General features: G+C 48.8%; 1 protein-coding gene across 1 annotated transcript in view; it reads left to right on the forward strand.

Moving 5' to 3' along the window:
- Positions 1 to 12099, forward strand: part of LOC144133940 (uncharacterized) — a 42856-nt gene that overhangs the window by 19980 nt on the left and 10777 nt on the right. Inside the window, exon 4 of the mRNA XM_077666988.1 lies at positions 1356 to 1609. Coding sequence (XP_077523114.1) covers positions 1356 to 1609 — 254 coding nt within the window. The remainder of the gene's footprint in view (positions 1 to 1355; positions 1610 to 12099) is intronic.

A 12099-nucleotide genomic window follows, 5' to 3' on the forward strand; every position in this document is an offset into this window, starting at 1 on the left:
ATATTTCATTGCGTTACCGAAGATTTCCTTATGGTTAGTATTAACTGAGATAAACTGAACCGCGGCTAAGTCGGCCGTGTAACTAGGGCACAGTCCCAAAGCCTATCCACTTCTTTTTCCCTGCATCGATTTGCAAAGCAAAAAGTGACAACGTTTCGGCTCTTTATTTTCTCTAGAAAGCAATGAATTTCTTTTCGCCAGAATATACCGCGAAAATTCCCCAAAATAATGGGAAAACTTCAGGAGACACTGCCGCTACGCCTTAAGGGTGTAATGCGATAGTATATATTAATGGTTCCTTTCAGTGACCAGGGGTTTTCTTTGCGCATCATTTCGCAGGGAGGGGTTTTGTTCCTTCTTCCACTATCACATAATGATTAACCAACTCTTAAGCGTATAGAATACGAAACCGTTCCCTCCCGCTCAAGTACTCCTTATCTGTCGCCCGGGTTCTGTCTACGTTCGCATTTTGTATTTCTCCTTTGCATTCACAGATCGCAAGGAGTCCTCACACCACTCCCGGCGCAGTGGTACAGCGGTTAAGCAATGCGCCACTTCCCCGGCAGGTGGCTGTTTCAAAAACCGCCACTGGTTGGGCTAGTAAGACCTATGCTGCTCCTCCCGAGAAACGTACCTCTCGCGACCAGTCATTAACTGAACTGCCACCTGCCACGATGGGCTGTTTGCTCACAGTCTGGCACGATAGGCAGGCTGTGATGACGTCACAGTGCCGCGTGACCGAAGTGGCTGATGCGCCACCTGATATTTCCCGCACAACGTCGATGCCGGATTTTCTGCAGAATGAGAGCCTCAACGCCATCGCGTTAAAATTTCCCGGATGAAACATCACCGCCATGTTGCGCAGTTTTTGAAAACAGACTAATTCGTGACATGGTCTCGCACTAAGACTAACGCGCAGGTTGAAACGGAGGGAGAATGTGAGGCCTTTTGCAGGCACTGGCAGCGACTGCGGGTTTTGAGCCGAATTTTCGAACATTCGCTTTTGTCCGGAACATTTCTGATCGTACGCGCTGTGCAGCTGGCATGCGAACCTTATTTACCGCAACATGCTGCGATGAGATGTTATTGAAGATACACTTATAGCCGCCATTTGCGCTATTACAGAATGCTATATGGCAAGAACGGAACGAAATAAATTAGCTACTGGGGTTTGAGTACGTCGTGTGTTGTGCAGAGTAGGTGCAAGCATCCGACTCGGCGACAAACAGATAAATACTTTGGTAACAGAGGCATCGCGTCAGGTGCTGTGAGGCTCTGCCAGCCAGAGGCGCCAAACATATGACAGTGGTATTTCTAGTTCAGTGTAACAGCGGTGCGCGCGTCTCTTCCGACAGCAATGGCCGTCCGCGTGGCGGCCGTGCAAGCGGCGGTGGACATGGCGCACATCAACGTGCTGCGGCAGCGTCGCGCCACCAACCGCACCCAAGAGGAGCTGGCGGTCAAGCTGCGCCAGTTCCCCTACCCGACGTACCACGAGGACACCGACAACACCATGTACCTGGTGGGCATGCGCTTTGGCGCCGCCTTCGCCTGGCCCTTCTGCATGGTCATCGCGCGAGCCATCGAGGAGCGACAGAGCGGAATGCAGGCGAGTCCCCGCAGAGCTGCCGTTCTCTCGACACGTCTTCCTGGGGTGGCTCCTCGACGGTCCACAAAAGCGAAACGTTCACTTTTGGTGCAGATATGAACGCCTGCTCGATGAAAGAGGCTGTAAAGAAAAGCGAGTGGGCACAGAACTCATAGTGCGCGAAAGGGCTAAAGTGTAAACAAGCGTGGTGCACAGAAGAGTAATTAGAAATAGAGCGCGTTAGGAACCTGTCGGTTAAAAACAAAAATTGGTTTTTTGGGGAAAGGAAATGGCGCAGTATCTGTCCCACATATCGGCGGACACCTGAACCACGCCGTAATGGAAGGGACAAAGGAGGGATTGAAAGGAGAAAGGAAGAAAGAGGTCCCGTAGTGGACGGCTCCGGAATAATTTCGACCACCTGGGGATCTTTAACGTGCACTGACAACGCACTGCAAACGGGCGCCTTAGCGTTTCGCCTCTATAAAAATGCAACCGCCGCGGTTCAAACCCGGGAGCTCCGGATCAGTAGCCGACGCCCTAACTACTGAGCCACCTCGGTGGGTCCAACCTGTCGGTTCCTGAAATCATATTTAGGCGATCTAGCCCGGGTGTGGCAGGATCGGCACAACGTGAAGGATTCCGCTCAGCGAATCGACGCCCTAGAGTGTGCACGCTGCGCACTTCATCTCACAAGTCGTTTTGACCGCATTAATGGGCACAGTGATTTCATTCAATCAGAACGGCGTGCGCTGCAAAGCGTGTTCCTCCGCGACTGTTGGCTCCATCCGTGGGAAGGAAGGCGCAGTACTGGCCATCTGATGCCACGTCTACGAATGGCGGCGCACCACTTCCTAGCAGGTCTCCACAGTGCTGGGTTCTCGTGCGGTCCTCTTCTGCTAATTTAACCAAGGAATAAAACGTTCGCTGTACATTAAAAATGTCAGTCTGAACTACGTTTTCAATTACTGCCTTGCAACGCATGTAAGATATTCGAGGGACTACTTGTTGTCTTTTCTGGCCCCGATTAAACGAAACCTCTACCTTTCGCAGTGCTGCGAAAAACTTGAGATGAAGTATAGTTCCGTGTCCGCGTGTGTTCCTGCGGGTAGGCAGGACAGTAGGCTTGTTAACGCAGATGGGCTTAGGACGGAACACTGTAATGCTCTTGGGGGTAAACAGTCGGTCCAAAGAAAACGAAGCAAGGTGGGAAAATATAGAGATCACTACGGCTACCCGCACTATAAGAATGCGAAAGCATTGACATCTCCACGACACAGGTCGACTTTCAAATTTAGCACCATGGTTGTTTTTTCGTTCTCTTGATCAATTGGTCATCGATTAACTCTGATTATACCCTCGTTTCATCCCGGCAACCATTTAGAGTTTTCATAATTTCCGCCACGCAGATGAAAAGATTCCTTAATTAACCACTTTATCCACAATTAATTCATCTTAATTTCCAAATCATTTACAATTCAATCACATTTCATTCACCTAATCACCTTATTTTATCTTAACATACCATTAATTCACATATAAATCACATTAATTCCCTTTATTCACAATTATTGTAGCTTCATTCGCAATTAAATCATAATTCACTTTTCACCTTAGTTCTCTCTTAATTCTTCTTATTATATCATTCATTCAGATTTAAATCCCATTAATTCACCCTAATCCACATTTACTTCACCTTTATTCACTATTAATTCACCTTATTTACCATTATTTCACCCTTGACACCTTCTATAATCATTAATAATTGTGTAATAAGGAACATCTGGCAAAGCACTGCGTCGCGAACAACCAGCGGTACAGTCCTGGTACAGACCAGAGGCAGCGGTCAGTCCAGAGTACGCACGAGGGACGGAGCGTTCGGCGCTTGTCATCGTCGTTCTTCGTTAAGCGCCAGCCTCTGAAGATTCCGCAGCCGAAGGCCAGTCTTACGATTTCCCCCGGGCGAAACGACGCCATTCCTGGCGGTGTAGGGCGATGTGACGACGGCGGGGTCGTAGTATGGTTTGAGGCGGGTCGTGTGGACAATGGTGCGGCCTCGGCCAGGATGATCAGGGGATGGCGTAAGGGTTCAATGAGGTAATTGACATGGGATGTCTGCTTAAGAATACGGTAGGGTCCCTGGTACTTGCAAGTAAGTTTGGAGGAAGGGCCGGGACCTGAGGAGTGTACCAAGAGTCAGATCAAAGAGTCAGGAAGGTAAGCGGGAAGTGCAGGGGGATCACGGGCGCTTTTCTGTTGCCGCTGGGCGTGAGAAGTGAAAGACCGGGCAAGCTGTCGGCAAGTTGCGGCTTGAGAAAGAGTGTTAAATTCGGTAGCGTCAGGGCGGCAAGGTAGAAAGGTGTCCATGGTGCAAGAAGGCTCACGGCCGTACAGGAGAAAGTGCGGAGAGAATCCGGTGGTGGCTTGAGAAGCGGAGTTATAAGCGTATGTGACAAAAGGGAGAACGCGGTCCCAATTGCAGTAGTCGGGAGCAACATACATGGCCAGCATGTCGCCAAGGGTGCGTTTAAAACACTCAACCATGCCATTTGTCGGCGGATGGAAGGCGGAGGTGGTGCGGTGAACGATGTTGCATTCCTGAAGGAGAGCTTCTACAACATCAGAAAGGAAGGCCGGACCTCTATCACTGAGCAACTCTTTGGGAGCACCATGGCGAAGAATGATGCTATGGAGGATAAATGATGCAATGTCATGTGCTGTGGCGGATGGTAAAGGCGACGTTTCAGAGTAGCGTGTAAGGTGGTCGATGGCAACGATGATCCAGCGGTTCCCGGCTGATGTGCTGGGAAGAGGGCTGTAGAGGTCAATGCCAACACGCTCGGAGGGATGCGCTGGGCAAGGCAGCGGCCGCATAGGAGCGGCGGATCGGTGAGGGGGATTTTTTCGGCGCTGGCATGCGGGGCAGGACTGAACGAACTGGCGAATATTACGGGACATCCCACGCTAGTAGTGCCGCGGTCGTAGACGGGTTAAGGTCTTCAAGAACCCGGCATGGGCACACTGGATATCATAGTGGTAGGAAGAGCAAATGAAGGAGCGCAGATGGGTCGGAATGACAAGAAGTCACTTGCTACCATCCAGAAGGTAGTTGCGGCGGTAAAGAAGCTCGTCTAGGACGGCGAAATGGTGGTACTGACGACGGAGAGCACGGGAAGGAGGTGGAGACGATTGGCCACATAAGAGATCTAAGAGGCAAGTGATCCGTCGGACTTTGCGTTGCTCGGAAGCCATATCAGTGGACTCAAACGTCAAAGAAGGCAGGGCGGATATACAAGACACTGCCTCAGATGGTACAGGGGAACGTGAGAGGGCATCAGCATCGGCATGTTTGTGGCGGGAACGATAGATAACGCGAATGTGGTACTCTTGGAGTCACAGAGCCCAGCGCGCCAGTCGACCAGAGGGACCTTTCAAAGAGGACAACCAGCAGAGGGCGTGGTGATCGGTGACAACGTCAAAAGGGCGCCCGTACAGGTAGGGGCGAAATTTGACGATTGCCCAAAGGATGGCTAAACACTCCTCCTCGGTGACAGAATAGTTGGCTTCAGCTTTTGTGAGTGTCCGACTAGCATAAGCGACAACGTATTCGTCAAAGCCTTGCTTGCGCTGAGCGAGTACTGCACCGAGGCCGACGCTGCTGGCATCGGTGTGGAGTTCCGTCGGAGAACAAAGGTCGAAGTGACGCAGAATTGGTGGAGTGGTCAGGAGTTGGAGTTTGAGTTGGAATTCAAATCGAGTTGGAGGTCAGTGTCGGCCAGGCAGCGAAGAACGGTCTCAAGGCGCTGGAGGTGAGACGAAAAGTCCGGGGAAAAGATCGCAACGTCGTCTAGATAGCAAAGACATGTGTGCCATTTGAGCCCTCAAAGTATGTTGTCCACCATGCGCTCTAATGTGGCGTGTGCATTGCAGAGGCCGAAGGGCATGATTAAATTCATACATCCCGTCGGGTGTGACGAATGCAGTTTTTGGGCGATAGGGCGCGCCATCGGCACTTGCCAGTAACCGGAGCGCAAGTCCAATGAAGAAAAGAACTCAGAGCCCTGCAGGCAGTCGAGGGCATCGTCGATACGGGGGAGAGGGTAAAAGTCCTTGCGTGTAATCCTGTTCAGACGTCCGAAACCAGCAAAGCAGCGCATGGCGCTGATGTGAAAAACGTAAAGGACATGAAATGAGCAAGCAGAGGACAAATATTTTAATGAATCTTTGTCGTTCAAGAACCTTTAGATTTTTATACATATCCAACGGTGAGGGAAAAATCTCAATGGCGCTGTCCTTCGTTCTTGTGTATATACAGCGCCGCAGCAGCTGTCACCGGTCTCGTATTGCAAGTAATTGCACCGAAATTTTATTTACAACAGCGAGCACATGTATACCCGAGGAGTTCTGCAAAATATACATTAGAAGTGCGAAGATATAATGGAGTATTAGAAATGCGGAGATACAACTTGATAAAGGGCAAGGAAGTGTCACTGGAAACAGTCACTGTATGTATGCACAAAATATCGCAATAAGACATTTAAATACACGTATTTCTCCATTAAATCTACGTATCTAACCAAAATTCACTGTATGCGATGCATCAAACAGGGCAAATAAACATCTTGCGCAATCGCAGATAGTAAACTTTACACACGGAAAGACAGACGATCCAGGCAAGAACAAAACTATGATAGCAGAACTCGCCATATGTACTTTGGCCATGCTGAAGTCGCGCCAGCAACATATGGTTAGAATAATAGAGGAACAATGCAGAAATTAATACGAAAGTATGTATTTTTTAAGTGCCTGCACAGTGACAATTATTCTGCGCCCATAATTACAGAAGGGTATTCCTTTGATTCAAAGAAAAGGTAAAAGCAAGTAGGTAAAAAGGAAAGAGAAGGGCAAACGAAAGCCACAAATTATGCCGCAAGTTGAAATAATCAATATCCCAGTGTGTAGGTTGGGAAACACCGCGTGGGCAGGGCTTTCAATGAGCAAGATTAATCAAAATCGGTTATTGATGTCCTCAAAATTTTCGTATTCTCATGGTAATTTTAATCATGATGCTAACTGTTACAATGAACGGCAGAAGTTTCTGCGGTATGAACAGTCATACATTTTCGTAATTGCCCGTTTACGCCCGTAATTGCCCGTTTGCGGCAGAACGTCTTTTCTAGTCTGAAAAAGGCATTAGGTGACAAAATCCAGAATGACTTCCGGCGCCGGTGGTTGTTTTGGTCTGCGGTGCGTTACAGCTAGAACAATTTTTTTTGTCGGGGGGGGGGGTAAGTTGAAGCCCCATAAGCCTCCCCCCCCCATGGCTACGTCCCTGGTCGGCTTACGCCTATAATCGTAAGGACAGTGATCACGACGGCGATACAAATGAGCCACGTGGCCAGCGACGCCACAGGCGTAGCAAATAGGGCGGTTTTATTATGTGCGCCATGGGTTGAGTGGCTGCGGCTGTGAACGGGGTCGGGCAACCGGACGATAAGGTGGGGTCGCAGATCGCTGCGGTTCTAACAGTAGGTTAGGTGGCCTGTAGACAGGGGCAGCAGGTGAGGGCCGCGACCGCACCGCGGCATCGGCGTACGTCAGAGGAGCCGCGATCAGGGGTGACTGAGGAGGAGGTGGCAGGACTTCAGCAACCTGCTCCTCGATTACACGCTGTAGGCTGGGATTGAGCGACGGCGCAGGCGGAGGCGGGCAGGTAGACAAAGACAGCTGGCGTGCGACTTCCTCACGTACAAACTGCTGGATGCGCTGGAGGAGTGACGGTTGGTCTAGAACACCGTCCGCCGGGAAAGTCAAGCTGGAAAGTGTGGCCTCCTGAAAGCCTGCACGCCGGGTAGAAAGGCGCTGTTTGCGCAGCTCATCGAAGTTTGGCAGTAGTCGATGACACCGGAAACAGTCTGGGGATCCTTGGGGACGAGCATCTGGAAGGCATCATCCTCAATGTCTTTCATAATACATCTGATCTTGTCGGCCTCGCTAATAGAAGGGTTGATACGCTTGCAGAGGTCAACAACATCTTCTATATACCTGGTGAAGTTTTCACCGGTTTGCTGGGCCCGACTTAGCAAGCGTTGCTCGGCGCGAAGCGTACGCAATGCGGGACGGCCAAAGAGTTCTGTCAGGCTGGTTTTAAGAGCGGCCCAGCTGGAGATGTCAGCCTCGTAATTTCGAAACCAGAGATTGGCTACGTCGCTCAAGTAAAATATTGTAACAGTTGTTACACTGAAAAGGAACTGCAGCAGCTGAACGAGGGCACCAGAGAAACGGACCTACACTTCAGCGTCGTCTACTTCTTCTTCTTCTTCTTCTCCTCAAGTAATATGGCACATACCCACGTGGGGGGGATTGGCCAAGGTATAGGGTAGAATGCCAATGAAGCATTTGCGCGGGGAAGGAAACGTCAGAAGACTGAATCAAGATTAAAAAAAATTGGGAAAAATAAAATGAATTCAAGAGGTATGAGTCATCCGGAATAGAATCAATCTAGCCTTTTTTGGACATGCGAAAGAATTTTGTGTATAGCTAACAAGATAATCGATTAGTTGCACTTATGTAATCGTGAAGGTAGCCGCATACACTGCTTAACGGGAATCCCTTGGCACTCGCACCGAACGATAGAAGAACTGTAAGAGACAGAGGCAGTCCTAGTCTCGAAAGAGGAACCTCCAGATATTGCTTTCTCTGAACCGCGAACCGCCGGCAAGAGAGGAGAAAATGATCGATTGATTCAACTTGCCCACATGATACACAAAGGTTTGTCGCAGCGAACCCGCACCTGCATAAGTACAAGTTTAAGTGAGGTATTCTACATCGCAGGAGCGTCATGGACACTTCACAAAGCCTTGACTTACACCACCGGATATTCCATGGGTACTTTAGGTGTTGAAAGTCCACGGTATTCAGCAACGGATCACTCAAAGTGGCTGAAATATGTTGAAACCGCTGGAAACGTGAAGCTGCTAACAGAATGAGGTGAGGGACGGGATATATTACAGGTGCGCTGAGAGCTGACCTTGCCAATAAATCAGCCACCTCGTTAAAATAGACGCCTGAATGCCCAGGTACCCAGACCAAACGGATCTCGCGCACTGTGCTCGGAACAAAAAACCTAAGTGAACGAGTCAAGAAAGATTTTTCCGAATTTTGGAGAGAGACAATAACTGAAAGGCAGTCTGTGAGAATAAGAACCCGTGCGACATGTCTGGGAATTTTGAGAAGAGCCAAACCAATGGCCAAAAACTCTGCGAAGAATATAGGAGTATAATCAGGGATACGAACGGAGTAGCTCCAATCTAGATCCTGCGAATATATGCCAATCGCCGCCTTCTCACAGCTGCCGGAGGCATCAGTGGAGAGAACAGTATGATGTGGAAAATTCTGTAGGTGTTCAGAAAGAAGACCATTTAGGGTATGGGCGGGCATATGCTTCGCATGGGACGGGAAAATAAAGTCGTAATAGAAGACGGGATCAGCCTGCGTGTCAGCAACTCGTTGCAAGGAGATCAGATCAACCTGAAGCGGAGCTAACAGATTCTGCGTGAACCTAACTTGCGGAAGCTGATAACGTGGCCAGTGATTAGTCAAAAAAAGGTGTGGTTGGGATACAAAAATTGGAATACTAACGCCTGGGGCCGGGTCAAAAGACTTGAGGAAAGTACGCACTGTTAGAAGTTGGAAGCGGGAATAGAGGTTGGGGATACGCGCTTCCAGATAAAGGAGAGCGTTGGAAGCTGATTTTGGGAGCCCGAGGCATAGCCGTAGGGCACGTCTTTCCAGTAAGGCTAATGGCTGCAGCTTGTAGTTCGCGCTACCAGAGAACAAGGGGCAACCAAATTCCAGAATCGGTCTCATATAAGCCTTATAGAGCAACAGTAGCGTGTCACGACGCATGCCAAACTTTTTATTGCCAACTCGGGTCAAACGGCCCAGTGCACGTTCCCCTTTAATAACATTATTCTTAATATGGTGTCGCCAGTCCAAATTTTGGTCATAAGTAACACCTAGGTATTTAACCGACTCCACCTGCGGAATTGGAGTGGAGCGGTAGGCTAGCGAGATGTACATAGGAGCGTCGGGTGGAAATACCAGCACGCCGCATTTGCTGACATTAAGTGATAAATTGATTTGGTCCAACCAGACTTCAAGAGCATTCAGATATGCCTGCAAATACCCGTAGAGCACATGAATATCATTTGCTGATGCGAAAAAAGCTATATCATCTGCGTATACATAAACTGTAACGTTAGGATGAATGGGGATGTCCCGAACTAATATGTTGAAAAGCAGCGGAGAAAGAACAGAGCCTTGCGGCACACCTCTTGATTGACCATAGGTATTAGAACAAAAAGATCCGTCTGTACAGAAGAAAAATCTATCTTTTAGAAATTCACAAATCCAGGCGTAGAGGTAATGCGGTGGTTGTAGTTGAGCAAGCTTGTTAATGAGGACTGTGTGCTCCACGCAGTCATAGGCCTTCGCAACGTCAAGCGTCACCAAGGCCGAAACTTCTCTCTGGCGCATTGAGAGTCGTATTCGGCTCTCGAGATCCACATGCGCGGACCATATGGAACAACCGCGACGAAAGCCAATCTGTGCGGGGCTGAGGCCGTTAATGTGATGAACATGCTTTGTGAGGCGACTGTGTACTACTCTTTCTATTAGCTTTAATAAATTTGAGGTTAAAGCAATCGGCCGAATATTGTCTAATTGAAATCCATTGTCTGCATTTTTTAAAAGTAAAATTATTTTCGCAATTTTCCAACTGTGAGGAATCCAAGAGGTTTCCAATGACGCATTTACAATATCTAGAAGGTGAGTTGGAAAGTCGTGCGCTAAAATCTTTAACATGCCCACAGTAATCCCGTCAGATCCCGGAGCAGCAGAGTGCATCGAGGAAACAATTTGCAGGAGCTCCGACACGTCAAGCTCAGGATAGTCCGAGCTGGGGGTGAGAGTGTGCAAAGGTTCTGCTTTCTGTGCCTGGAAACGTAAGGCCAGCCCCTGCGCGAGGCGTTCAAGGTTTTGCTTAGCCTCCTGCGGAGACATTACCATTGACCTTATGCGATTGGAGGCCGGAGAGCTGTTATTCTGCGCCATGAATCTATAGAGAGCCTTCTTATTCTGGGGTTTTGAGAGATACGTGTTTAAATTTTGATTATAATCCTCCTTTGCCTTTTTAACAGTTCTTTTGAAACATGCAGAGAAGAACTTATAATTTATCCAATTAGCTGGGCTCTGATTATAGGAAAGGCTTTTCCAGGCTGCTTTTCTACGACGATAAGCTTTCTCACACTCCTCCGTCCACCAAGGAGACGGCTGTCTGGCAGGAGCAGTAGTGCACACCGAGAATACAGAACTCTCAGCAGCATCTTGCAGAAAGGTAATTGTCCGCTTAGCTCTTTGTGCTCGACCTGAGCTAACTATGGAGGGGAGTGAGGCAGATATCAATTTTTTGTACATAATGTGGTTTAGAAATTTCATGGTTGCACCACCTTTTCTGATAGGCGAGGATATAATAGAAAAGGTTATTGGAAAGTGGTCACTAGATGTACCTGATTCTTCAGTTGACCATGCAGATACGCCAACCCCACGAGATGCTAATGTTAAATCTATGATCGAACGGGATCCTCCACGCATAAAGGTTACTGCTCCGGAATTACAGCAGCGCACTGCATTCATTGACATCCAGGACCACAGAAGCTGGCCGCAGGAGTCAGAGCGACTATCCCAGGCACTGTGGTGCGAATTAAAATCTCCTGCGATGACTGTGCTGTTTGCGCCGCTCAGTAAGGTGTCCAAACAGTCTGTCCTGTGAACACCGATTGGGAAGTAGACGTTAGCAATAGTGACTTTGGCGCACTGTGGAAGGGAGATTTCAACCGCCAACAACTCACAGTCAGGGCGCATAACTGTCTGCGAGATTGATGCCCGGTGACATATTTTCGTAGAGATCATAGTTATTAACCCACCACCCCTGCCATTAACGCGATCTACCCTGAAAACTCGAAATTTTTTAAATGTGAATGATTTAAGTGGAGAGAGCCACGTTTCTTGTAAAATCACAATATCTGGATTATGTTTATGAACAAGTAATTCAAGATCCGGTAAAGAAGAAAGTACGGAGCGACAATTCCACTGCATAACTTTTAGACCCGCCATGATTATCGACTGGTTAAAGAGGCATCAACAGCCTCCTTCAGCACATCAGTCTGGGGAATTAATTTGGGGGGTCCTTTCTTTGCTTTGACTTGCGGAACAGCTGACTTCGAGGGTGAGGAAGAAGCTCGACGCTTCTGGGAAGTGGTGAGCATTTCAACGTCCATGCTACAAGGATCTACGTGAGCGACACTGTCAGGAGCGCTGTTGGCAGGCGGTACTTGGGGCACGGTAGGAGGCGACATGGAATGACTCTTACTAGCAGTACTCGGGAGTGATGCCGGCGTAGCCGCCGAAACATGTGATTCAGTAGGCAGAGATTGGTCAGCAACAAGTTG

The sequence above is a fragment of the Amblyomma americanum genome, chromosome 5 (genome assembly GCF_052857255.1).
Source record: "Amblyomma americanum isolate KBUSLIRL-KWMA chromosome 5, ASM5285725v1, whole genome shotgun sequence".
In the NCBI taxonomy this organism is placed as follows: domain Eukaryota; kingdom Metazoa; phylum Arthropoda; class Arachnida; order Ixodida; family Ixodidae; genus Amblyomma; species Amblyomma americanum.